Here is a 26,910-nt window from a genome sequence, read left to right as displayed (position 1 = left end):
CTCCACGCCCCCAAGCCTAAAGCTCTAGATCGCCGTCTGCATGTGCTAACAGATGCCATGGAAACTTCAGCTCGTGGCATGTGGATGGACGCGGATGGAAGAGCACTCCGGCGAAGCCGCGATTTGCGGCAGTTCCAGGGTCGACAACTATGGCGAAAGAGTATCAAAGCCTTTGAGCTGGCCGAAGAAAGATAATAATGGAAGATGATTGCTCTTGATCCAGGGAATATTAGACGTAGTCCAGCGACTTCAAATCCGGTAGCAAGATGCAGAGAAAATACCTGCCTGCTTCTACATGTATTTGCCACCACTATTTAGAGGTCTCTTTAGGTAACATCGCTCTACTAAAACAACAAAAATTTGAGACAAGGAGTTAAAGCTGAATAGCTCATAAACTACTCTTTATGCTTATATTGATGACATCAATGAAGATGTCTATCACGGTAACTCATGATGGAACAACACGAATACAGCCACCGCAATTTCAGCTTCTACATATCATTTAAAGGCATTTAACGCCTGATAGCCAGCATCTAGACTAGTCTTCACCTGTTGATTCGCTCTGATGCGCGTGCGTAGTAGCTCAGATTTTGCCGATTCTAGGGTAGGTTGCTGACGCCTGGTGAAGCTTCAAATGTTCATATTCAACCACGGGCTACTGCTGTATGCACCAGTTACTTACGTAAAACCTGTCTTATATAAAAACATATAAATACATGCTATATTCCATTGCATATAGTTCTGGCAGATAGAATGAAACGTAACATCAATCAACTCTCCCACACATGTGAATGGTAACTTGGTTCACGACCTCATAGCCACTGCAGGTTTGCAGCCACGCTGTCCAACCAAGACATCTTCTCATCAATGACGCCTAACTACCTATGCACTTCGCCAGCCATAGCTACCTATCGAAACTCTCCGAGACATTCTTATGAGCAGTCGCCTTTCTGAAAAGTCCTTTCTTCCAAACCACTCGATGCGGTTATGTTGGCATAAAATAGTACGCGAGCCCCTGTGTAAGCGACGATATTATAACAATGGTGGTGGTAAAAACTACAAGTACGGTGATTGACATATATACTCTTCTACAATTTTATCTCCCCTTACATGGCATGCATCCTCGATACGAAGCATGGCCTCCCTGATCGAGGACTGCGAATCTGTGCCCAACTAGAGGTGTCTCCCTTTTTAAGTTGGTGGAATCCTCCAAGGCATCCCTTGCATATATGCATTCAATTTGGGTTGCGCCTCAAGCCACTCCTTCGACGTGGAGATTACCCACTGGCCTGAAGAAAGACATGTACTAAAGAAAGGATGCGGATGATTCACCAGATGCATTCCGCACAAACACACTCGCACGTGCTACCTAGAACATACTCGCGTATTTCCGAATCAATGTTGACTTTGGAATTGATCACGGCATCTCACTTTTAAGCCTGTGAATTGGCCTGCTATCCACGTTTCTTAACATGAGATGATGATGTAGCTTAGGATGCTTTCTCTCTCTATTGCACAGCTGGTGATAAGGGGATGGATTACATGTATCTACTCGTAGTTTTAGCGACAGGCGCCGAATGAACTATTGAAATTGACGAGATGAATAAATGTCAATCTCTTTAGTCCCAACGTGTCAATTGGCGCTGCCTGATATATCCGCTTTATGTCTCTCATGACAGCTGACATTCGTGTCTTGGTTCCGTGGCTGCGCTTCATTTAGGAGAGAATACATGTATCATCCCTCCGCAGACACCAACGATGCTCCGCAGGCTGCTTCAGTTTGTCTCATATAATCTCAAGTTCCATCAGAAAATGAATAGCCCACTTCTTCTCAACTTCTTTTTACCTATAGCTGTCGTGTAATTGAACTTACCATCGCAAGCTACTCAACCCCGGCACTCGACGTGTACCAATGCAGATTGGGTAGGGTAAAGTTCTCTACGGCCATAACGGATACAAAATTATGACTCTCGAAAGCTTCGATAGACGACAGCGTATGGAAGGGGAGCTCCTGAAAGATGAAGCTCTCGCTCAAGCCAAAATCCTAAACTTGGCTTTCCAGGATGATGAACCCCAGTGGGCCGTGGCCATCTCTTTGTCTAAGTCGGCCGGACAGGACCAGGCAGATGCCTCGAGTATCATTAAAAGAGCCCGTAAAACTCTTCGGAAACTGAAAGATCAAAATAAGGACGAGAAATTCCCAATTCCCAAGAAATGGACTATTCTTGACGAGCTTCCAACGACCCCACAGGGGCAGGTGGATGAGAGAGCCCTCTATCGCCTGCTGACTGCTTGGGATTTGGCCGAATCCAATCTTTCGCCAAAAGAACAGAGGGCACATATAGCTGCCCAAGCAGCTCGCGCCGATAATAACCGAATTCCTCAAGACGAGATACCTTCAAAAGAAACAGAGCTAGTGTTACGAGAGCTCTGGGGCAGAGTGCTCAATCTTGAACCTCAGGATATTGGTATAAAGGACAACTTCTTAGTTCTTGGCGGAGATTCGATCAATGCCATCGAGCTTGTTGCATTGGCCGAACAATATGGGATCGGATTGACAGTTACCGCAATAGTTGGCAACCCTGAACTTCAAAAGATGGCTGCCATGGCCGCCATAGATGAGGAAAATAGCGATGCGTATAATGCCGAGCCTCTGAGTTTGCTGCCACAGATGGAGGTCGATGAAGTCATGAGCGAAATTCGAACCAAGTGTGGGTTGGCAGATGACGATATCATCCAGGATGCCTTTCCTTGCACAGCCCTTCAGGCTGGTATCATGGCATTATCAGAGAAGCAGCCTGGCTCCTACGTGACGAGGCAGATTTACGAACTGCCAAGCCATGTTGATATCCCGCGATTCAAGACGGCATGGGAAGGGACAGTGGACCGCTGTGACAATCTTCGTACCCGAGTGTTGCCTATTCATGACCAGACGATCCAAGCAGTGATTAAGGGTGATACTGCTTGGGAAGATACCGCTGGGGAAACGATTGATTCGTTCGTAGCGAAATCCAAGGGCATAACCATGACCTATGGAACGCGCTTGTGTCAGTATGGATTAGTGAAGGATGCAGATGACAAGTCGTACTTCGTCTGGATTATTCACCACTCTGTGTTTGATGGATTGACTGCGCGCCTCATTCTTGACAGCTTATATCAGGCATACAATGGCCAAGCACAGGGCATATTGCGGCCATATTCGAGTTTCATCAAGTACGTCAATTCAATTGATCAGGATGTAGCGAGAAGTTTCTGGGAGACGCAGCTTCAAGACGCCTGCCGTGCCAAATTTCCTCGTAACTTGGGTACAAGATCCGACATGGCCAGCCGTGTAGTGACAAGGGAGATTTCGCTTCCCCACACAGCCGAATTATCTGTCACAAAAGCGACAATATTGAGAGCTGCTTGGGCTATCGTCTTGGCCCGATATTGCAGTACAGATGATGTATGCTTTGGGACGACTGTTTCTGGAAGACAGGCTGCCGTTCCTGGGATCAACCGGATGCCTGGCTTCGTGATTGCTACGGTCCCAATTCGGATTCGTCTCCAGCGTGACGAATCTATCGCTGCATTCTTGCAAGCTGTCCAGGCCCAAGCGTCTGAAATGGTTCCTTTTGAGCAATATGGGCTACAGAATATCGCGAAAGTCAGCGAAGACGCGAGAGATGCCTGCGATTTCTCCAACTTATTCGTGATTCAACCAGCAAAGTCTCTTACCTCCATGGCAGATTCGGGATTCAAGGACGCGATATTGTTGCGTGGCAGCGCTGCGGAGAAGAAACTGTCCGACTTATCTACACAGAACTACTTCAATTACCCACTCGTACTTGAAGCTCTCCTTGATGACGGTCGCGTTGACCTCCAAATCACATATGACTCGAATTCAATCAGTGGCGACGCACTTGAGGCGTTGTTCCATCACTACGAACATGTTGTTCAGCAGCTTTTTCAAGCGTCGAGCCGGCCGCTCAGCACAATAAAAGTTGCCGGAAAATGGGATTTAGAGTGCGCAAAGAGGTTCAATCCAGAGACCCCAGAGATCGTGGACCTTTGCATCCACCAGATGTTTGAGAACCAGGCATTACGACGGCCAACTGACTTGGCGATATGCGCTTGGGATAAGACTTTTACGTATAGTGAGCTTAGCAGGGCATCAAATAGGTTAGCCCATCATCTTGTGAACAAGCTCTCTATACAGAAGGAAGATTTGGTTCACGTATGCTTCGAAAAGTCGGCCTGGTTTATCGTTGCCATACTAGCTATCAACAAGGCCGGCGCAGCCTGGGTTCCTTTAGATCCATCTCATCCAGAAAAACGGCTGAAAGAAGTCGTCTCACAGACCAGGGCAAAGGTTGCCTTGGCCTCATCGACATACTCATCGCTATGTGCTGGTCTTGTTGACTCTGTTGTGGAAGTGTGTTCGACTTTAGATGAGAAACTCGTGCACTACGAATGCAGCGCACGAGGACCGAAAGTCAACGTATCACCACGGAACGCTGCATATGTATTATTTACATCTGGAAGCACAGGAATCCCCAAAGGCCTGGTAATGGAACATGGGTCTGTTTGCACAAGCCAAGTGGCGATTGCCAAACGACTTGGCATGACGCCTCGCGTTAGGATGTTGCAGTTTTCTGCGTATGTATTCGATGTCTCCGTGGGAGAAATTGTACAGCCGCTTATCACCGGCGCATGTTGCTGTGTGCCCTCGGAAGCTTTGCGCATGAACAATCTTGCCCAATTTATTCGTGACAGTCGTGTCAACTGGGCTTACTTTACGCCTTCATTCGCGAGAACTATTAGCCCCAAAGAGGTTCCGGACCTTGAGCTCATGTTATTCATCGGAGAAGCGGTACAGCGCGACGTCTTTGATATGTGGGTTGGGAAAACGAGGCTTATAAACGCCTGGGGGCCTGCAGAGACCTGTGTCTTCAGCAGTATTCAGGAGTGCCATTCGACAGAGGAGTCCAATCTTAATATTGGGCGACCAGTTGGGGCCTTTTGTTGGATTGTTGTTCCTACAGATCCTCAGCGGCTGGCACCAATTGGAACTGTGGGTGAAATCGTCGTTCAAGGCCCGACGGTGTTGCGGGAATATCTCCATAATCCGGAAAAGACAAATGAAGCAATTGTCACTACAGTTCCTGAGTGGGCACCTTATCATGAGTCACGATACTGGAACAGATTTTACAAAACAGGAGACTTGGCTTATTACAATCCTGATGGAACTATGGAGTTTCTTAGCCGCAAGGACACCCAAGTCAAGATCCGTGGTCTTCGCATCGAACTTGGTGACATTGAGCATCACATTCAAAATTCCACGAAAAGTGTATGCCAAACGGTCGTGGATGTCTTCAAGGCCGAGACAGGCTCTCTGTTGGTGGCCTATATCTGCTATACAAAAGAAAGACGGGCGACTAGCAAAGTCAACATTGAGAATGATGATATTTTCTTGCCATTCACGGACGAAATGCAATCACAAGTCACTGATATTATTGGCGAACTCAGCATCTTACTACCACCTTATATGATTCCCAAAGTATTTATTCCGTGCCATTTTATGCCAGTTGTATCGTCTGCAAAGCTGGACAGGAATAAGCTGCGAGACACTACACAGAGATTGAGTCGACATGAGTTGGCACAATATTCTCTAGCCTCCAATAACACAAGGAAACCTGAGACCACCGCCGAGATTCGCATGCAGCAATTATGGGCAGGAGAATTGAAGATTGCGGCAGAGACTATAGGACGAGACGACAGCTTCCTGCACCTGGGTGGCGATTCTATGGTGGCCATGCAGCTTGTAACATCGGCCCGGAAGGCAGGCCTATCACTCACTGTCAAAGACATCTTTGATGATCCTCGACTATGGGCTGTATCACAGAGAGCCATTGAGATTGACGCCAGCGCTGCTGCACTGCACGAGATTCGCCCATTTAGTCTCTTAAACGGCTACATGAGCACCGCTAATGCTATCGAAACATTGAGGAAATCGTGTAATCTGTCAGAAGTATCCATTATTGAAGATGCATTCCCGTGTACCTCACTCCAAGAGGGTCTCTTGGCTATGTCGACTACTCAGCCAGGTTCATACATTGCCAAACAGCTGTACCGATTACCATCGGACGTAAACATTGCCAAGTTCCAAGCGTCATGGGAGGAAACTGTCAGGATGTGCTCTAATCTGCGAACAAGAATCGTCTTTGTTGACGATACCTGTGTCCAGGTCGTGGTAAAAGACGACATTGCATGGGATTTAGCTGAGGAGACAGGTCTCGATGCTTATTCACAGTCATCCCAGAATCTGACAATTGGCTATGGATCACGACTCTGCCGCTATGCAATCATTCGAGATAGTGAAAATGTCGCTTATTTTGCTCTTAATGCTCATCATTGCGTATTTGATGGATGGAGTTTGCCGCTCATCTTCAATACGCTCTCCGGGATATATCACGGCAAGGCTGTACCGGAACTCACACCTTATGCCCATTTCGTCAACTATGCAATTAGCTTGGATAGAGACGCAGCTGGGAATTACTGGCGTTCCCACCTTCAAGGCGCCCAGCCAGCTTCATTCCCCTCTGTTGAAGAGGCGCAATCACAGGGCAAGGTGACTCGTGTGAGAACTCATAGCATCCAATTTCCTCAGCCTGTTAACCGATCGGTTACCAAAGCATCAATCCTGCGTGCTGCCTGGGCAATTGTGCTCGCCAGATATAGTGACACGAATGACATCTGCTTTGGTACTATAACCTCGGGCCGTAATGCCAACATGCATGGCTTAGATTCGGTTCCCGGATTAGTCGTTGCGACCGTACCCGTCCGAGTTCAGCTTGATAGCCAGCAGTCAATCAGATCATTCCTCCAGAATGTTCACAATCAAGCCATCGAAATGATTCCGTTTGAGCAATATGGCCTGCAGAATATTTCGAAGCTGAGTAAAGAAGCTCAGCGGGCGTGTGATTTTACCAGCCTTTTAGCAGTGCAGCCGGCGCCTACACATGATACTGCTGACTCTCTACTAACTTCGGTCAACTCCGAAGGCGATCTTTATGAGAAAATGCTACAGAACTACCTCAGCTACCCACTAGCACTGCAGTGTTATTTGGGAGAAGATCAAGTCGCACTGGAATTCATATACGACGAAAGCGTACTCTCTGATTGGAGGATCCAGGCGTTATCAATACACTTTGACAATGTTGTGCGACAACTATGCAAGCAAGAAGACAGTAACCTCGGTTCTATTACGATAGCTGGCGCTTGGGATCTCAAGCATGCCACAGAATTGAATCCTCCAATAACTGTTGTTGAAAGCTGTATTCCTGACTTGATATCCCAACAAGTTAAGAAGAAGCCGGAGCATGAAGCTGTTTTCTCGACTGAACAATCTTTTACATACGCAGAGCTCAACCGGCTATCCAGCCTTCTGGCTTCCCACCTCTCAGATTTAGGAGTAGGACCAGATGTCATTGTCCCGTTCTGCATGGAAAAGTCCGCTTGGGGAGTCGTTGCTATGCTCGCTATCATGCAATCAGGGGGGGCATATCTTCCACTTGACCCCTCACATCCATTAAATCGAAGACGGATGATTGTGGAAGAAGTTGGTGCTAATATAATTATAGTGTCGCCTTTAACGTCTTCATCATGCGATCACCTGGCCAAACACATTATTGTTTTATCACCCTCGCTGATGGAAGGACTCTTTATATCTCCTCAGCATACCCTCAAGAATACAAAGAAATGCTCTCCTAGCAATGCTGCTTATGTATTATTTACTTCGGGCTCAACAGGAAAGCCAAAAGGCACAGTCATCCATCATTCTGCCGCTTGTACTAATATCTTGGATTTCGGGAAGATTACGGGATGGAATGAATCCTCGAGATGTCTCCAATTTTCGTCTTATACATTTGATGTTAGCGTGGCAGAGATCTTTTCTACACTTGCACTTGGTGGCACCATATGTGTCCCCTCCGAAACGGAGCGTCTACAGAACATTCACGACTTCATGCACAGAGCAAATGTCAATATTGCTACTCTCACACCGTCATTTGCTCAAATACTGGATCCAAATGAGCTCCCTCAATTGGAAATACTGGTTCTCGTCGGCGAGCCATCTACTCGAGATTTGCTAGATACATGGTGTAAACATGTTAAGCTCATCAACGGATATGGCCCGACAGAGACTACTATGGGTTGTGTTACACACGAGTTCAATATAGATGATAATCCCACAAACATTGGTCAACCCTTTAATAGCGCCTGTTGGATTGTTGAGCCTCATGATAATCATAAGCTTGCGCCTATTGGTTGCGTTGGCGAGTTGGTCGTCCAAGGACATACCCTGAGTCGTGGCTACATAAATGAGCCTGAGAAGACGAAGGCGGTATTTCTCTCAGACCTTCAGTTTGTTACGTCCGGGCCGAGTCATTTTTATTTGACTGGTGACTTGGTGAAATACAATGATAGAGGAGAAATGGAGTATCTCGGCCGGAAGGATAAGCAGGTCAAAATTAGAGGACAACGTGTGGAACTCGGAGAAATCGAAGCTAGCATCAAGCGCATTAGACCGGAGGTTGCCCAAGTAGGCGCTGAGGTTCTGCGACGAGAAGCCGGTGAAATCTTGGCTGCGTTTATATCCTTCAAAGAAGAATATAACAACCCACTGACAAATATTTTTGTTCCAGTGGATCAAGAAATGCGTGAGCGTCTTGTTTCGCTGGTTGATCAACTAAAAGAAGAACTGCCAAGCTACATGGTGCCCACGCTGACTATACCTCTTCGTGAGTTACCGTTCAATGCAGCGATGAAGCTGGATAGAAGCAAATTGCAGGCTTCAGTAAAGGACTTTACAATGGAGGAACTCATGGCATACTCTTTGTCTGAGAGGGATAGAGTCGCTCCAACAACAGAGATGGAGCTAAAACTACAAGACCTATGGGCTCGTGTGCTGAAGATTGAGACTGAAACAATTGGGAAGAATGACCACTTCCTCCAAACTGGCGGTGATTCCCTTTCCGCAATTCGACTTTCTTCTCTGGCAAACCAACAAGGAATCAAGCTGTCCGTAGCAACGATATTTTCTGTTCCTAAGCTGTCAGCCATGGCCGCCGCCGTGAGCGTGGGAGATGTCGAGAAAGACCTTCAATTGTCACCATTTAGCCTACTTCCCTTCGAAGTGACAGACTCTGTTACAAAAACTATCCGAGAAAAGTGCAACTTATCAGACAATAACATCATTCAAGACATATACCCCTGCACTGCCTTCCAGGAAGGTCTGATGGCTTTGGCTGCAACCCGACCTGGCTCCTACATTGCGAAAAATATCTACAAAATTCCTGCTCACCTTGATGTAGTCGCGTTCAAAAAGGCCTGGGAACGGACGATTGAGTTGTGTGACAATCTCCGAACACGGATTGTGTCAGTTGATGGGGCTTTCCTTCAAGTGGTGTTGGATCGTGATGTCTCGTGGGATACGGCCTCGTCATTGGACATTCAGTCTTGTGTATCAGATTCACAGCATACTAGAATGGATTATGGATCACGACTTTCGCGCTATTGTATTCTGAAGGATCAAAGTGGCGAAACATATTTCTTCTGGACCATTCATCATGCCGTTTTTGACGGATGGAGTCTCGGTGTCATCATCAACACATTAACGGCGTTGCTGAGAAATCACGCCTTGCCAAATCTCTATTCATTTCGGAACTTTATTAAATACTCATTGGATCTGGACACTAAGGCGGCAAATGAGTACTGGATCAATCAGTTACAAGATGCAAAACGGGCTTCATTTCCGTCTCCACCGACACGGCGACAACCCTGCTCTGAACTGAAGAGGACCAGCGTCTTCGTGAGTAACGTTAAGCTTTCTGCCTCTACGCGTAGCTCCATAACGAAGGCTACGATTATGAAAACTGCCTGGGCCATGATTCTTGCCAAATACTGCGACGGTAATGATGTGTGCTTCGCAACAACGGTAGCTGGGCGGAATGCACCTGTAGCCGGGTTAGAGTCAATGTCAGGGCCGACGATTGCAACAGTGCCTGTGCGCATCCGTCTCGACAATAATGAGAAGTTGGCAGAGCTGCTTGATAGAGTTCAGATTCAAGCCTCTGAAATGGTCGCATATGAGCAGTTTGGCCTCCAGAATATTACCAAACTAAGCCCGCAGATAAAAGAAGCGTGCGACTTTTCTAGTTTAATGGTGGTACAACCTGCTGAAACGAAGGAATCCGATCCAGTCCTTATATCCCTGAATTCGGACGAAAAGATCGCAGAAGAAGCTTTACAAAACTATTTCACTTACCCTCTGATTCTTCACTGTTTCCTGGGGGAGAGAACAGTGAAACTAGCCTTCATCTACGAGACCAGCGTGCTTGCAGAATCCCAAATAAAGGCCCTCTCGTTTCAATTTGACAATGTTATTCAACAGCTGAGTGCGTCTGCTGATTGCAACGTTGGAGATGTTAATATTGCTGGAAGTTTCGACTTAGAATACGCCATGGCAGCAAATAGTCAACCTCCTGATGTCGTTGAAGAATGTGTTCATACACTTATAGAAAGGGTGGCCGTAAGACATCCAGACTTGCCCGCCGTATCTGCCTGGGACGCAAGATTTACCTACAAGGAACTTGATACCATTGCAAACAGACTTGCAAACTATCTCGTCTCCTTTTTCAGCCCTAAATTAGGAGACATAGTACATGTTTGCTTCGAAAAGTCAGCCTGGTATGTGGTAGCCACTCTAGCGATTAGCAAAGCTGGCGCGACATGGTCACCTCTTGATCCTTCTCATCCACATGATCAGCATAAACAAGTGGTCAGCCAGACTGGAGCGTCACTTGCCTTAGCTTCTCCCGAAAATGTGTCAAAATGTGTTAATCTGGTCAAAAATACTCTTGAAGTGGCAGATAGACTGAATGCCCAATTGATCAACGATGGTTGCTATGAAAACAAACCTCAAGTTAGAGTGACAGCACAACATGCTGCCTACGTCCTCTTCACTTCAGGTAGCACTGGTACTCCAAAAGGCGTTATAATTGAGCATGGTGCTCTGTGTAGCGCTCAAATGGCCGTCAGCAAACGGCTCGGGTTCGGTCCAGGCGTGAGAATGCTACAGTTTGCGTCGTTTGTCTTTGATGCATCAATCGCAGAAATCATTACCCCGCTGATGTCTGGTGCTTGTGTATGCATTCCGTCGTGGGAGACTCGGATGAATATATGTTCCCTAACGAGTTATATAAAAGAAGAGGAAGTGACTTGGGCTTTGTTGACTCCTTCATTTGCTCGCACATTGCATCCGGACGATGTGCCCAGTCTCAAGCTGCTTATCTTAGGAGGTGAAGCGGTGGGACGAGATGTGTTCGATCTGTGGTTTGGTAAGCTTCGATTATTCAACGCTTGGGGCCCTACAGAGACTTGCGTGTATGGAGCCATCCACGAGTGGCAATCTAGTGAAGAATCGCAGCTGACTATTGGGCGGCCACTTGGTGGTTTTTGCTGGATTGTCGAGCCAAATAGCTCTCAAAAGCTGGCTCCTATAGGGACCGTGGGTGAAGTTGTTATTCAAGGGCCAAATCTGTTCCGCGAATATCTGGCAGATGTGAAGAAAACCGCTGCGACCACCATACAAGTTCCAGATTGGGCACCATACCGCGATTCGAAACACTGGAGTCGCTTCTATAAGACAGGAGATTTGGCCATGTATAACCCCGATGGAACAATCCATTACGTTGGCCGTAAAGATATGCAAGTGAAAATTCGTGGTCTCCGTGTTGAGTTGGGAGAAATAGAGCATCACATTCATACTGGGCTGGAAGGAGCTTGTCAAGTTGCTGTTGATGTGCTGAAAACAGACGTTTCTTCTACTCTGGTCGCATTTCTCTGTTTCAATGACGATACAATCCCCGCTGGTTCAGCCGTTCCGGGAAGTCTTATCTGCTCGCTCACAGACGACTTGAAGAGGTCGTTTCACAGTCTTCGTGAGCGCCTCAACTCCGCTCTACCGTCGTACATGATACCAACGTTCTTTATCCCTTGCAAGGCTATGCCACTGGCTACATCTGCGAAAATGGATCGAAAAATGCTGCTTGAATTGATCGCACAACTTGATACGCAGGATTTGAACCGATACACACTGGATGTCGAAGAGGGAAATAAAGAAGCTCCAGTGTCGTATATGGAACACCGCCTCCAAGGATTATGGAGTGAGATTCTCCATATTCCACAAGAATCCATTTATCGAGATGCCAATTTCCTTGGAATTGGTGGTGACTCTGTTGCAGCGATTCGACTTGTTTCTTACGCGCACCATCAAGGCATCCTGTTCACTGTCAGCGATGTGTTTGAGGACCCTCGCTTACTCGCCGTAGCGGCCAAGGCACGTTTGCTGACGGAGAGTATTGAAGATGCTTCTATCCAACCGTTTAGCTTGCTAGGACGGGAGTATGAAGATATTGCAACGAGTGACTCAACAAAGGTTCTCCTTGGACTATCCGACGAAAACGAGATTGAAGACGCATATCCATGTTCTAAGCTTCAAGAAGGCCTAATGGCTCTGGCCGTCAAGCAACCGGGCTCGTATATCGCAAAGTTTATCTATCGTCTTTCTGATGATACGGATATTCCCAGGTTCAAAGGTGCGTGGGAGCGTACCGTCAAGATTGCGACAAATCTGAGAACTCGGATCATTCAGTCGGGTGGCCAATCCATTCAGTTGATTGTTAAGGAAGATGTATCTTGGGATGATATTCGCAGTCGATCACTGGAGGATTACATGCATGAACTTCAAGACGTTCAAATGGACTATGGCTCCCGCCTTCGCCGTGATGCAATTCTTACAGACGAAACTCATAGAAAGACATACTTCATTCTAACACTCCATCACGCTGTCTTCGATGGCTGGTCCATACGAAATATCTTCAATATGCTACAAAAACTGTACTACGGTGTCAATGACGTGAGCATCCAGCCATATTCCAAGTTCATCCAGTATACCTTGGAGTTGAACAATGAAGCCACCGTTCAGTATTGGACGGCGCAACTTCAGGGAGCTAAACCTGCTTCATTCCCAAAGAAAAATATGTTGGATTCGGCTGTAGGAAATGCTGACAATGCTGGTATCGTGAATAAGATGATTGGAGTACCTACAGTAGCTACTGCTAGCATAACAATGGCTACAATATTACGAGCTGCTTGGTCTATTGTTTTAGCTCGGTACTGCGAAACAGAAGACATTTGCTTTGGGGCCACTGTGTCAGGCAGACAAGCTCCAGTACCTGGACTGGTCGATATGCTGGGGCCAATCATCGCAACAATTCCCGTGAGACTCCGAACTGATCCCAAACAGTCCGTCTCCGAATTTCTACACTATGTGCAAGGGCACGCTACTGAGATGGTTCAGTATGAACAATTTGGCGTCCAGAGCATTTCAAAGGTCAGCAATGATGCCAAAGAAGCCTGTGATTTCTCGAGTCTGTTCGTTGTCCAGCCAATGCAATCTCTCCTTGGAGATGGCGATGAGAGCATCATGGTCGCTACAGAAGAAGGGAAGAATGCGAATGCTTTCCACAATTACTTTAGTTATCCACTCATCATCCAAGGACACGTATACGAAAGTCAAATCGAAATTGTGCTCATTTATAATAAGCATGTTCTCTTAGAGCCACAATTGATCGCAGTTGCGCACCAACTTGAACATGCGGTGCAGGAGCTTGCTACTCAGACAGACATGGCTCTTGGGGATATACCAAAATCATCAAGCTGGGACATCCAACAGGCAGCCAAATTTAACCCTGAGCTACCAGATATTGTCGACTCATGTGTACACACCCTTATCGAAAAGCAGGCTATGCTTCGGCCAGACGCCTTAGCGATTGATGCGTGGGATGGCAGCTTCACGTATGCAAGTTTGAATCAATCTGCAAATCGTCTAGCACATCAATTGACCAACAAATATGGTATCAAGACCGGCGACCTTGTGCACGTCTGCTTTGAGAAAACCGCCTGGTTCGTTATATCCATATTGGCCATCAATAAAGCTGGAGCCACTTGGGTACCGCTTGATCCATCCCACCCGCCCCAGCGGCTTGCACAGATTGTTTCTCAAACAAACGCAACTACTGTCTTGACATCGCCTACAAACGCATCAATTTGTAAACCACTCTTCTCGAATCTGATTGAAGTTACTGAATCGCTTGATGGGGAACTAGCAAAGTTATCGAAGTGTGCTGAAGGCGAATGCCCCAAGACGAACGTATCCCCTCGTGATGGGGCGTACATGCTATTTACATCTGGAAGTACAGGAACACCTAAAGGTTTCTTGATGGAGCATGGTGCTGTTTGCACTAGTCAAACTGCCATTGCAAAGAGACTCGCGCTTACACCGGAAGTCAGGATGTTGCAGTTTGCATCATATGTGTTTGACATGTCCGTTGGTGAGATTATTCTAGCATTGGTATCCGGTGCTTGTGTATGCATACCTTCGGACCACACTAGAATGAATGGCTTGAAGGATTACGTTCGAGAGATGAGCATCACATGGATGTGGTCTACTCCATCGTTCATCCGAACCATCAAGCCGCGCGACATCCCGAACGTGAAGCTGATCATTTTAGCTGGGGAGGCTATTCCACGAGATGTATTGACTACTTGGTTTGGTAAAGTCCGCCTAATAAATGGCTGGGGACCTGCTGAAACATGCGTTTGTAGCACTCTATATGAGTTCACTTCCGTTCATAATTCGTCTTTAACTATAGGCAGACCGGTCGGTGGTTTATGTTGGATTGTAGACCCCGATGACCCTGCGAAGCTCTCTCCTATAGGCACTATTGGTGAAATCATCATCCAAGGTCCAACATTATTACGAGAGTACCTTGATGACCATGAACGAACGAAGAAGACAATTATGACCGCTCTTCCCGACTGGGCTCCGCATCGAGACTCGCAACATTGGAATCGATCTTACAAATCCGGCGATTTGGGCTTTTATAACCCAGACGGCACTATTGAGTTTTCAGCTCGAAAAGACACACAAATTAAGATTCGAGGTCTTCGTGTAGAGTTGAGTGAAGTCGAGTACCATTTCCAGCTCGTTTTCCCACAAGCAAAGCAGGTGGCAGTCGACGTATTCCGATCTGACGGTGGAGCGAATTTGGTCGCATACTTTTGCCTGAATGACGAGACAAGAACTGAAGATAATGATGGTAGGGACGGTAGCAAAGATAATGGCTTATTCCTGTCTATTGACAATGAACTACAGTCTCGCTTGACGGCAGTCGTCGGTGAGCTAACGGTGGCATTGCCGCGTTACATGGTCCCAACTCTCTTCATCCCCTGTAGCTATATGCCAGTCATCATTTCCACAAAGCTCAACCGAAAGAAGCTTCGTCAATTAACAGCTGGATTATGCCAGCAAGATCTTTCTCTATATTCACTGGTTGGAACTCAGAAGCGCGCCCCCGAGACACCCATGGAGAGACTGCTGCAAAAGATCTGGGCTGAAATCCTAAATATTTCGATGGATTCAATCGGCCGTGATGATAGCTTTCTAGCACTTGGTGGCGACTCCATTGCGGCAATTCATTTGGCTAACATTGCCCGTGAAGATGGAATATTGTTGACGGCGAAGAATACCTTTGATGATCCCCGTTTGCTAGCAGTTGCCGCAACAGCTAAAACCCTGGATACGGTGGAAGATGAAGTTTCCGATCTGTCACCATTCGACCAACTCGAAAAAAACACACGAAAATGGGTAACCGGGAAATCTCTAGCGGCCAAACTTCAACTATCAGGAAACCAGTCGGTTGAGGATGCCTATCCTTGCACTAAATTGCAAGAGGGCTTGATGGTCCTCAGTTTGAGACAGCCAGGTTCATATATTGCAAAATATGTATATAGGCTGTCTAAAGACTTGGATATCGACCGATTCAAATCATCCTGGGATGAGACTATTGCATCTTGCGGAATATTACGATCACGTCTTGTTCTTCACGAAGGAACGTGTATTCAAGTCGTTATCAATGATGATAATCTTTGGGTAGCTTCTAGCGGCAATTTAGAAGATGCGATGGAGAAAGCTAAATCGCTTCGAATGTCATATGACTCGCAGTTATCGAAGTTTACTATCACAAAAGATGAATATGGAAACAATTACTTCTTATGGACAATTCATCATGCAATTCATGACGGGTGGACAGTCCCACTCATCATGCAAACATTCTATCAATCCTACCACGAGCGTATACAGTTTATTCCACAGCCATTTTCCAAGTTCATCTATTATTTGACGCAAATGGATGAGTCTGCTGCTCGTGCTTACTGGACGAAACAGCTTGCAAATGCCAAGCTAGCTGCGTTTCCAGCACCGAAATCCTCCAGTATTTCTACGGGGATGACCCAAACTTGTGTATTGACTACAAACATCAATTTCCCAACTTCAACTAATTTCTTGATTACAAAGGCAACAATTCTTCGCGCAGCTTGGGTAATTGTATTGGCAAAATATTGCGATAGTGACGATGTTTGTTTTGGCGCCACTACATCAGGTCGTCAAGCATCGTTGGATGGCTTATTAGAGATAGCTGGACCAACAGTAGCCACAGTGCCGGTCCGAATTCGCATAGACCGTGAGCAGCTAATATCAGACTTTTTGCAAAATGTTCAACGTCAAGCAACTGATATGATACCATATGAGCAATTCGGTTTACAGAATATCTCGAGATTGAGCCCCGAAGCTAAGGCAGCGTGCGATTTCTCTAGCTTAATGGTGATTCAGCCCATGCAAGAAGTCGCTGGGGATAGCAACTCAAGTGGAGTTATGTCCGCCGTCGACCATGGGCGCAATACACAGGAAAGCCAATTGCAAAATTACTTCACATACCCACTGGTTATTCAAGGACATGTCTTTGACGACCATGTGAATCTTGTCACAATATTCGATACGGAAGTTCTTTCTCTGTCTCAGATGGAGGCTCTTGCACGGCAATTCAACAATGTAGTAGAGCAATTAGTCCTGAAGCAAGGACAGCAGATTGATCAAGTATCTGTTGCCAGCGCGTGGGATTTACAGTTCGCTCTACAGCCCAATAACAATATACTTACTATCATTGACAGCTGTGTTCACACTCTTATTTCACAGCAAGCTAGACAAGCACCAAATGCCCTTGCTATTCATGCCTGGGATGGTGAACTCACATACAATCAGTTGGAGCAGGCAACTAATAGATTGGCATCGCATCTAGTACATGAATTCCATACTCGTATTGGAGACATCATTCACGTATGCTTTGAGAAATCTATGTGGTACGTTGTGGCTATCCTTGCCGTCAACAAAGCTGGCGCGGCATGGGCTCCAATTGATCCTGCACATCCCGTACAACGACTGCGACAAGTTGTACAGCAGACGGGCGCTGCCTTGACGATATCTTCTGTTTCTCATGTTTCGTTATGTGCGGAATTAACCAAAGATGTGGTTGTACTTGGTCCTGAGTTGTATGAAAAATTACAAGATAAGCTTGATGGCAGCATGCCAGTCATTGATGTGACTCCTGATGATGTGGCCTATATCTTGTTTACCTCAGGAAGTACTGGAATACCCAAGGGAATTGTTATGGAGCATAGGGCTCTTTGCACAAGCCAGACAGATATCAGCAAGCGGCTGAACCTCACCAGTGACGTGAGGATGCTTCAATTCTCGTCATTCGTTTTTGACGTTTCTGTTGGAGAGATTATATCACCGCTTATGAATGGCGCTTGTGTTTGCATTCCCGCTGAGGCCATGAGATTGAATGGCAATCTAGACGAATTTGTTCGTTTCGCCAATGTAACGTGGGCGTTCTTGACTCCGTCATTTACAAGAACATTGAAACCGGCGAATTTCGCTAATTTGAAGCTTCTACTTCTCGCTGGCGAAGTTTTCCCACAAGAAATACTTGACGCGTGGTGCGGAAAACTTCGGCTCATTAATGCCTGGGGCCCAGCAGAAACCTGTGTCTTCAGTTCTATGCATGAGTGGGAAGACTCTTCAGAAGATATAACCATTATTGGACGCTCGGTTGGATCCAATGTCTGGGTGGTTGACTCTAATAACCCTCAGCAATTAGCTCCTGTCGGCTGCCACGGAGAGATTGTTGTCCAGGGGCCAGCTCTACTTCGTGAATATCTTTCTGATGCTTCAAAAACATCAGCAGCAATCATAAAAGACCTCCCCGATTGGGTGCCTAATCGCACAAGCAAGGGCTGGGGACGATTTTACAAGACTGGTGACGTGGGCTACTACAGCCACGATGGGAACCTTCATTTCGTCAGCCGTAAAGATACACAGGTCAAAATTCGAGGATTGCGTGTTGAGCTGGGTGAGATTGAGCACCAGATACGCAGCGCCCTCAACACCGCCCATCAAGTTTCCGTTGATGTTTTTAGAAATGGAACCGCCGCTCACCTTGTTGCCTACATATGTTTTTCGGACAGGACTAAGACACCACACCAGATACTTGAGCATGATGGCGAAGATTTGCTCATGACTATGACTTACGGGCTGCGTACTACACTGAAGGGGCTGGTTGATACCTTACATTTGGCCCTACCTCGATATATGATCCCAACACTGTTTATTCCTTTCAACTACCTTCCACTTATATCATCGGCCAAATTGGATAGGGTGAAACTCCGCCAAATGATTGGTAACTTTTCTCATGACCAGTGGAACCAATTTGCGCTGCTCGATAACACACCAAAACGCGGCCCTGGAACTTCTATGGAAGTCCGTCTACAAACGATTTGGGCAAAAGTTTTGGGTATTCCTGCCGAGGCAATCGGTCGTGATGATAGCTTCTTGCATATTGGCGGGGATTCAATTGGTGCTATCCAGCTTGTTTCGTTAGCCCGTGAAGCCGGCATTCACCTCGATATAAGCCAAATCTTCGAAGATTCGCGCCTTTGCCATCTCGCGTCTAGAGCGATAAATATTGACCTAGCCACGACTAGGCTGGATGAAAAGATTCAGCCATTCAGTCTGCTTGATCGTTCCACTAAGGCTAAAGTCCTCGATACTGGTCTCCGCGAAGAATTTGGCCTCTCAGATAATGAACTTATTGAAGACGCGTACCCCTGTACAAAACTTCAAGAAGGTCTCATGGCTATCGCAGCTAGGCAACAGGGCTCGTACTTTGCAAAACATCTCTTCAAATTGCCGTCTCATGTCAACATACCGCTATTTAAAGTAGCATGGGAACAAACCATTGCTGCTTGTAGTAATCTGCGGACGAAAATAATTCTCGTGGACAATGTTCCTGTTCAAATTCAGCTGCAAGACAATCCCGCTTGGGAATCTGGTTACGATAGTCTTGTATCCTATAAAAATTCCTGTCAAAATGCCAAGATTGACTACAGCTCGGCCCTCTGCAGTTATGGTTTGTTTCATGATAATGGCGATAACTTCTTTGCCCTCAATATGCACCACGCTATTTTTGATGGCTGGAGTTTGTCTCTAGCTTTGCAGACGTTGTCAGCGGCCTACGACGGCGCAGATTTACCCAAACTTGAGCCTTACTCGAAATTTGTGAAATATGTCAGAGACATAGATGAGGACTGCGCTGCGGAGTATTGGCAGAAGCAGCTACATGGGGCGAAGCCGGCAACATTTACACAACCAACCACTACAATCAGTGATCAGCAAGCTACCGCAACACTAAAGCACAAAATCCACTTCCCACGTTCGATTAATGCTACTGTTACCAAAGCCACTGTTCTCCGGGCCGCATGGGCTATTGTTCTCTCCCGTTATTGTGATTCGGATGATGTTTGCTTCGGTTCTGTTGTCTCAGGCCGCAATGCTTCAGTCTCTGGACTCGCCTCTATAACGGGACTCGTTACAGCCACAGTTCCAATTAGGATGAAACTTGGCCGACAATACACTACAAAGCAATTCCTGCAAGATATACAATCACAAGCGCTAGGGATGGTGCCTTTTGAGCAATTTGGGCTCCAAAATATCTCAAAGATCAATCAGTATACGAAAGAAGCGTGTAACTTCTCTAGCTTAATGATCGTTCAACCGACGAAGCAGATGGGATTTACAGAAATTGGCAGCAGCTCTAGTCTCTTGCACCCGGCTTCCGAAGACGACAGCATCGAACAAATGATTCAAAGCTTCTTTAATTATCCTCTCATTGTCCAATGCGACTTACTTGATGATGAAGTTGACTTGCTGCTTATGTATGACACAAGCATGTTTGCTCGTGATCAACTTGTAGCACTTTCGCATCAGTTCAGTCATGTTGTGGAGCAACTCCTTACCACTGATGAGGTACTTTTAGAAGATATATCTCTATCTAGTGCTTGGGATCTCGAAAAAGCCGTCTCATATAACACACAGAATATTGAGCTTGTCGACTCGTGTATACATGACTTGATCTCTGCTCAAGCATTACGCGATCCCCAGCACGAAGCTATATTTTCCTCGGAGACATCGATGACATACCGTGAATTGGATCATCTTTCAACACTATTAGCCAATCATCTTCGTCTTCTTAAAGTCACGTCGGGAATGCTGGTCCCCTTTTGTTTCGAAAAGTCGATATGGGCGATTATAGCGATGCTTGGAATTCTCAAGTCCGGTGCTGCATTCGTTCCACTTGATCCATCACACCCACGCGCTCGTCTGAAGGAAATCGCTAAGGAGACAAATGCGAACGTGATAATCATTTCTCCAAGTTCTGCCTCCTCTTGTCAGGATCTTGTGCCGCATATTGTAGAACTGTCCCCTTCATTCATCGCTGCACTTGAAGCTACTGCCAAACTTCAATCCGAACATGCAGTCTCAAAACAATCGTCCAGCGTTGCTGCCTACGTAACTTTTACGTCTGGATCTACGGGTAAGCCAAAGGGCGTCGTTATTCAGCATTCTGCTCTTTGTACCAGTATGATTGGCTTGGGTAAGGTATTTGGAACCAGCCCTTTGTCGAGAATCTTCCAATTCGCTGGCTATGTATTTGATGCAATGATTTACGAGATTTTCGTAACATTGATTTATGGCGGAACAGTTTGCGTGCCTTCGGACACTGAACGACTTCAAGATGCGCCGGCTTTTATCTACAAATCGCGATCTACCGAGGCCCTTCTGACGCCATCTTTCGCTCGAACGATTGTCCCATCTCAAGTACCCACGCTTAAAACGCTTATTGTCGGGGGCGAGCCTGTGTCCAAAGACTTGATCAAAATATGGCACGGTAAAGTTCGTCTTATCAATGCATATGGTCCAACCGAAGGCTGCGTCATAGCAACAATGCACGATGTCCGATCAAGCAGCGACTCGCATAGAATTATTGGGAAAGGAGTTAATTCTTCTTGTTGGATCGTTGACTCAGACGATCGCCGCAGGTTGACTCCTATTGGATGTATTGGCGAGCTTGTGATTCAAGGCCATGCGTTATCAAGTGGTTACCTAAACGACTTGGAGAAAACTCGAAAAGCTTTCAGCGACGAACTTAAGTGTCTAGGTCTATCACAACCTGGCGGACCGCAGAGGTTCTATTTTACTGGAGACTTGGTCAGATATACCCCAGATGGACTTATTGAATACGTTGGGCGGAAAGATTTACAAGTGAAGCTTCGCGGTCAACGCATTGAACTTGGTGAGATTGAGTACCACTTCAAATGCTCCCTCGCCGCCGTTGAACACGTCGTCGTAGACGTTCTTCATCACAAATCAGGCATGTCTCTCGTCGCTTTTATTAGTTTTGTAGGAGCAGCTTCCGACGGCAACCCCCTTCTACCCAATGATGCTTCAATACGTCCATCGTTGGGGTCTATACGAGCCTATGTAAAGGCTCGTGTTCCACCTTACATGATGCCTAGCCTAATCTTGCCTATTAGCCACATGCCTTTTGTAAGTTCTATGAAGATGGATCGCAGGAAACTACTTGATTTGGCAGCCAGCTTGTCAACCGAGCAAATGACAGGCTATTCTCCCTCAAAGCAAGAACGGGCTGAGCCAATAACAGAAATGGAGAAAAAGCTGCTCGACCTATCAGGAAAAATCTTAAAAATTGATCCTAGTGAAATCGGCCGGCATGACAAATTCTTGGAGATTGGCGGCGATTCAATTACGGCAATTCAGCTAGTAAACCTTGCTGGAGGAGCTGGCATAAGTTTAACTGTGGCTGATATCTTTAAGGATTCCCAGATATCGGTTTTGTCTTCGCTGGCGAGCAGCCTGCAGCTAAACGAAGTCACTCACCTTGAACCCTTCACCCTCTTACCACCTACCAAGCAAGACAGCTTGCTATCCGAAGTGTCTAGGCTGTGTGGCTTAGCCAACAAGGACCTTGTAGAGGACGCATATCCATGCACACAACTACAACAAGGTCTCATGGCGTTATCCGTGAAGCAGCCAGGCTCGTATCTTGCGAAGAGCTTCTATAAACTCCCGAAGCACGTCGATGTGAGTCGATTTAAGTCGGCGTGGGAACGCACTATGGAAGTTTGCAGCAATTTACGAACACGAATTGTTCTTATTGATGGAACGGCTTTCCAAGTAATTCTACGACACTGCCACGACTGGGAATCTTCCGATGGTGTTGATATATCTACCTATTCACAAGATGTGTCCGCAATACGTGTTAATTATGGCTCTAAATTGGTTAGATACGCATTACTACAATGCGGTGAAGATAATTATTTCGGTCTTACTATACATCACAGCATATTCGATGGCTGGTCAATGGGTTGTATCATGGGCACGTTGGATTCCATCTATCGAGAAATCAAACCACCATTATTAGCTCAATATGCTCGCTTTGTCAAGTACACTATGGAACTTGATCGCGATGCCGCTCGAAAATATTGGCTAGAGCAGCTTCATGATGCTAAATCCGCTTCCTTCCCTTCGAATACGAACACAACCTCTTCTGCCAATCCGGTTACTGGCTACGTCAGCAAAGAAGTTGACTTTAGCAATTATCCCAAGACCTCTATTACAAAAGCATCGATTATTAGAGCCGCATGGGCTATTGTCCTCGCCCGCTACTGCGACGCAAACGACGTATGCTTCGGGGCCACTGTTTCAGGCCGGAATGCAGCTCTCGTTGGCGCTGACTCAATGCCTGGAGTTATGCTTGCTACAGTTCCAGTTCGTGTTCGGCTTGACAAAGACCAGGAATTATCGGATTTTCTTGGCAATATTCAGCATCAAAGCAGCGAGATGGTTGCGCATGAACAATTTGGTCTGCCTAACATCGCTTCGCTCGGTGCCAATGCCAAAGATGCTTGCAACTTTTCCTCTTTACTTGTCATCCAGCCCGCGGGATTTTTCACGGCAGGTAGTCAAGACTTAGATGCCATTCTGATAGATGAGACTTCCGAACAGGAATTGGAAGATAGGATCCAAAACTTCATCAACTATCCTCTTGTGGTACAGGGTCTATTATACGATAATAAAGTTGAGATTGTTCTCATGTACAACACGGAATGCATGACCAAATCTCAAGCTGTGTCCGTTTCCGAACAGTTGGACCACGTAATTCAACAGTTGCTTTCCAATACCAAACAGACATTGAGAAGCATATCTGTCGCAAGCTCTTGGGATCTTCAGCAAGCAATTAGTTGGAATACGGCCTGTCTTGAGCCTGTCAGCGAGTGCCTCCATGACCTTGTCTCGAAACAAGCCCAGCGGCGACCAGGGCACGAAGCAATTTATTTCACCGGGGGAAGCATTACTTATGCCGAGCTCGATCTTCTTTCTTCACAACTCGCGATTTTCCTAAATGAAAAGGGCGTCAAGTCAGAGTCGTTCGTGCCGATATGTTTCGAAAAATCACCATGGACCATTGTCGCCATGCTCGGTATACTCAAGGCTGGTGGTGCTTTTGTCCCATTAGACCCAAGCCACCCTGTTGCTCGTCGACGGGCATTGACTGATGAGATCGGAGCTCAAATCATGATTGCGTCTTCCTCTGCTGCCACCGAGTGTGCGCATATGACCAAGACGGTTATTGAACTCTCACCTACTCTGATTTCACACCTGTCTGGTATCAAAAAGGCCAAAATAGGAAACACAGCTACTCCATCAAACGCAGCTTATATGCTCTTCACGTCGGGTTCCACCGGCAAGCCTAAAGGCGTTATTGTCGAACATCAGGGGATTTGCACGTCTCTGTTGGGCGAACACAAGGCATTCAACACTGATGAGAACTCACGCTGGTTCCAGTTTGCCAATTACGTCTTCGATGCTTGTATTACCGAAATATTTGCTGCATTAACAGCCGGGGGCACTGTATGTGTGCCTACCGAGGCAGAACGAATGCATCAAACGTCAAAGTTCATAACAGATGCGCAAGTCAATATCACTTTGTTAACACCAACGGTTGTCAAAACTCTAGCGCCTGAATCAGTTCCATCACTCAAGACACTTATTCTTGGTGGTGAAGCTGCGTCAAAAGATATCATCGAGACGTGGTATGGACGCCTGAATCTGCGCAACGCTTATGGTCCTGCAGAAGCTTGCATTGCTTCCTCCACTCACATTTACACATCTGCCACGGATTCCGCCACAACTATCGGGCGTGGATTCGCTCATCATTGCTGGATTGTAGATCTTGATGATTGCCAGCAACTTTCACCAATTGGCTGTATTGGAGAGCTTTTGGTGCAAGGTCCTGCTTTAGCACGAGGATATTTCCAAGATGACAGCAAAACAAAGAGCTCGTTTGTCGAAGATGTCAGATGGCTTCCAATGGAAAAGACAAAATTTCGACGATTTTACAAAACGGGAGATTTAGTTCGATACGGCGATGATGGTATCATGAAATATCTTGGGAGAAAGGACACCCAGATCAAAATTCGAGGGCAGCGGATAGAAGTCGGGGAGATTGAATACCAGATGAAGAAGTTAGAAACCACATTCGAACATGTTGCTGTAGATGTTATCCATGAGAAACATCTCGCAGCATTCGTGAGTTTCAGAAATGAAGAAGATATGGACGGCGCGACAGAAAATGTTCAATTTTTGAGCAAAGATGATGCTATGGGAGAATTATTCTGTCAACTGTTGGCTGACATGAGCCTCGTTTTACCTCAGCACATGATACCATCATACATCATATCAGTGGCGCATATGCCTCACAATAGTGCTGGCAAACTTGATCGAAGACTACTTCAGCAGACAGTATCTCGTATGTCTACAGATGAGCTGGCTCAATACTTGTCTGGTCAGCGGAAGATTTTCCGCGAGTGTTCCAATGAGACTGAGTTTTGGATTCGGTCACAATGGGCGCATGTGTTAAGTCTACCTGCAGAATCGATCAGTGTCGACGATAATTTCTACCATCTAGGTGGCGATTCCATTCGTATCGTCACCCTTGCCAAAGCCATTCTGAACGAGTACGACGTTACTTTAGGCCTTTCTATTTTAAACAGCAAGCACACGACTGTAAGCCGCATGGCCAAGTTTGTCGAGAATGCCCGCGAAAATGCTACTGAAGTTAGACCAACTATGGATCTCATGGAAAAGATACAATCGATTGTGAAAGGAATATCGGCTAGCACATTGAACAATTTGGCTAAACACCCGATTGTGAAGCCATCTAATAAGTCGACCGTCTTTCTTACAGGCTCCACAGGATTCTTGGGAACGGAACTTCTCCGACAATTGTTACGCAATAGGTCAATCAAATCCGTCATAGCACTTGTTCGGTGTACTTCACCACAACATGGATTAGAGCGAATCAGAGCAACAGCCCAGGCTGCTCGATGGTGGAATAAGCACGACGCGACGAAGATCGAGGTTTGGGTCGGCGACCTGAGTAAACACCAGCTAGGACTTGACGCATCTCAATGGGAGCGACTTTCGGGAATATCTAGGCACCACGGCAATATCGACGCCATTGTCCACAACGGCGCCGTGGTCAACTGGAATGCGGATTACGATAAGCTTGTGGCGCCAAATGTCAGCTCGACTATTGATCTGCTAAATGCTGTTGCTTCGTCCCCGATTCGTCCCCGGTTCGTCTTTGTTTCCGGGGGGTTGAAATCAGATCCGGACGAGAATCCAGCGGCTATGGCTAAAAGGCTCGGTGGGCTGAACGGATATGTCCAGACCAAGTTTGTGTGCGAAGGCGTCATTCAAGATGTTGGGAAAGGCTTGCCAAAAGAACAAAATAGACTATCCATAGTCAAGCCCGGTCGTATCATTGGTTCAGAAAGCAACGGAGTCGCCAATGTCGATGATCTGATTTGGCGTATTGTTTCAGGGGCTGCCGCAATCCATGCTTACCCGGTAGAGCCCTCGGAAAATTGGATGTACATTGCGGATGTTGGCAGTGTTGCTTCCACGGTTCTGAATCAAGTCTTGAATGAGAATGCCATTGACTCTTTTGTCCATGTGACTGGCGGTATACCAACACCGGTGTTCTGGGAAAAGGTCAATGAGGAGCTGAAAGTTAAGTGCAAGCCCGTATCATGGACTGAATGGAAAGAGTTAGCACACGCTTCCATGGCTGCAGTTGGAGACAAGCACCCTCTTTGGCCAGTTCAACACTTTTTGGGTGCTCTCGGTGCTCCAAGATCAGCGAAAGAGCTGGCTACCGAGTCTTTGGAGCACAGGCAATGGCACAAAGCTGTTAAGAAGAATGTGCAATATTTGATGGAGATTGGGTTTATTGCATCGTCTGCCAGGGAGCTAGGAAATGTGAAGGACGGTGCCATTAAACGGCTACATTAGGTAGAGATGGATGCATTATGTCTCTTCCATAGCATTGATGTGTCTTTTCATATTTTGTCATGTTATTATTCTTTCTTTTCTTGTCAAAGCTATTGGACTTGTTTGTTTTGTCTCTCTTGTTATGTTATTGAGCTTCGCAATGGTCTATAACCTTGGAATTTTGTGTCTCCAGCTTTATCTATCATGTTAGTTGA

General features: G+C 46.4%; 1 protein-coding gene across 1 annotated transcript; it reads left to right on the top strand.

The window, feature by feature from the left end:
• Positions 1–1,963: 1,963 nt before the first annotated feature.
• On the top strand, positions 1,964–26,716 carry V8C40DRAFT_287241 (non-ribosomal peptide synthetase; the record flags this gene model as incomplete). Its single annotated transcript, XM_083222680.1, has 3 exons — positions 1,964–8,612; positions 8,685–17,055; positions 17,113–26,716. The coding sequence occupies 3 exons, from the start codon at positions 1,964–1,966 to the stop codon at positions 26,714–26,716; spliced, it is 24,624 nt and encodes an 8,207-aa protein (XP_083073790.1).
• Positions 26,717–26,910: the final 194 nt, after the last annotated feature.

Source organism: Trichoderma camerunense, assembly GCF_050948025.1.
Source record: "Trichoderma camerunense strain CBS 138272 chromosome Unknown V8C40scaffold_8, whole genome shotgun sequence".
NCBI classification, from domain to species: Eukaryota; Fungi; Ascomycota; class Sordariomycetes; order Hypocreales; family Hypocreaceae; genus Trichoderma; species Trichoderma camerunense.
This window is presented reverse-complemented; position numbering and strand designations above follow the sequence as displayed.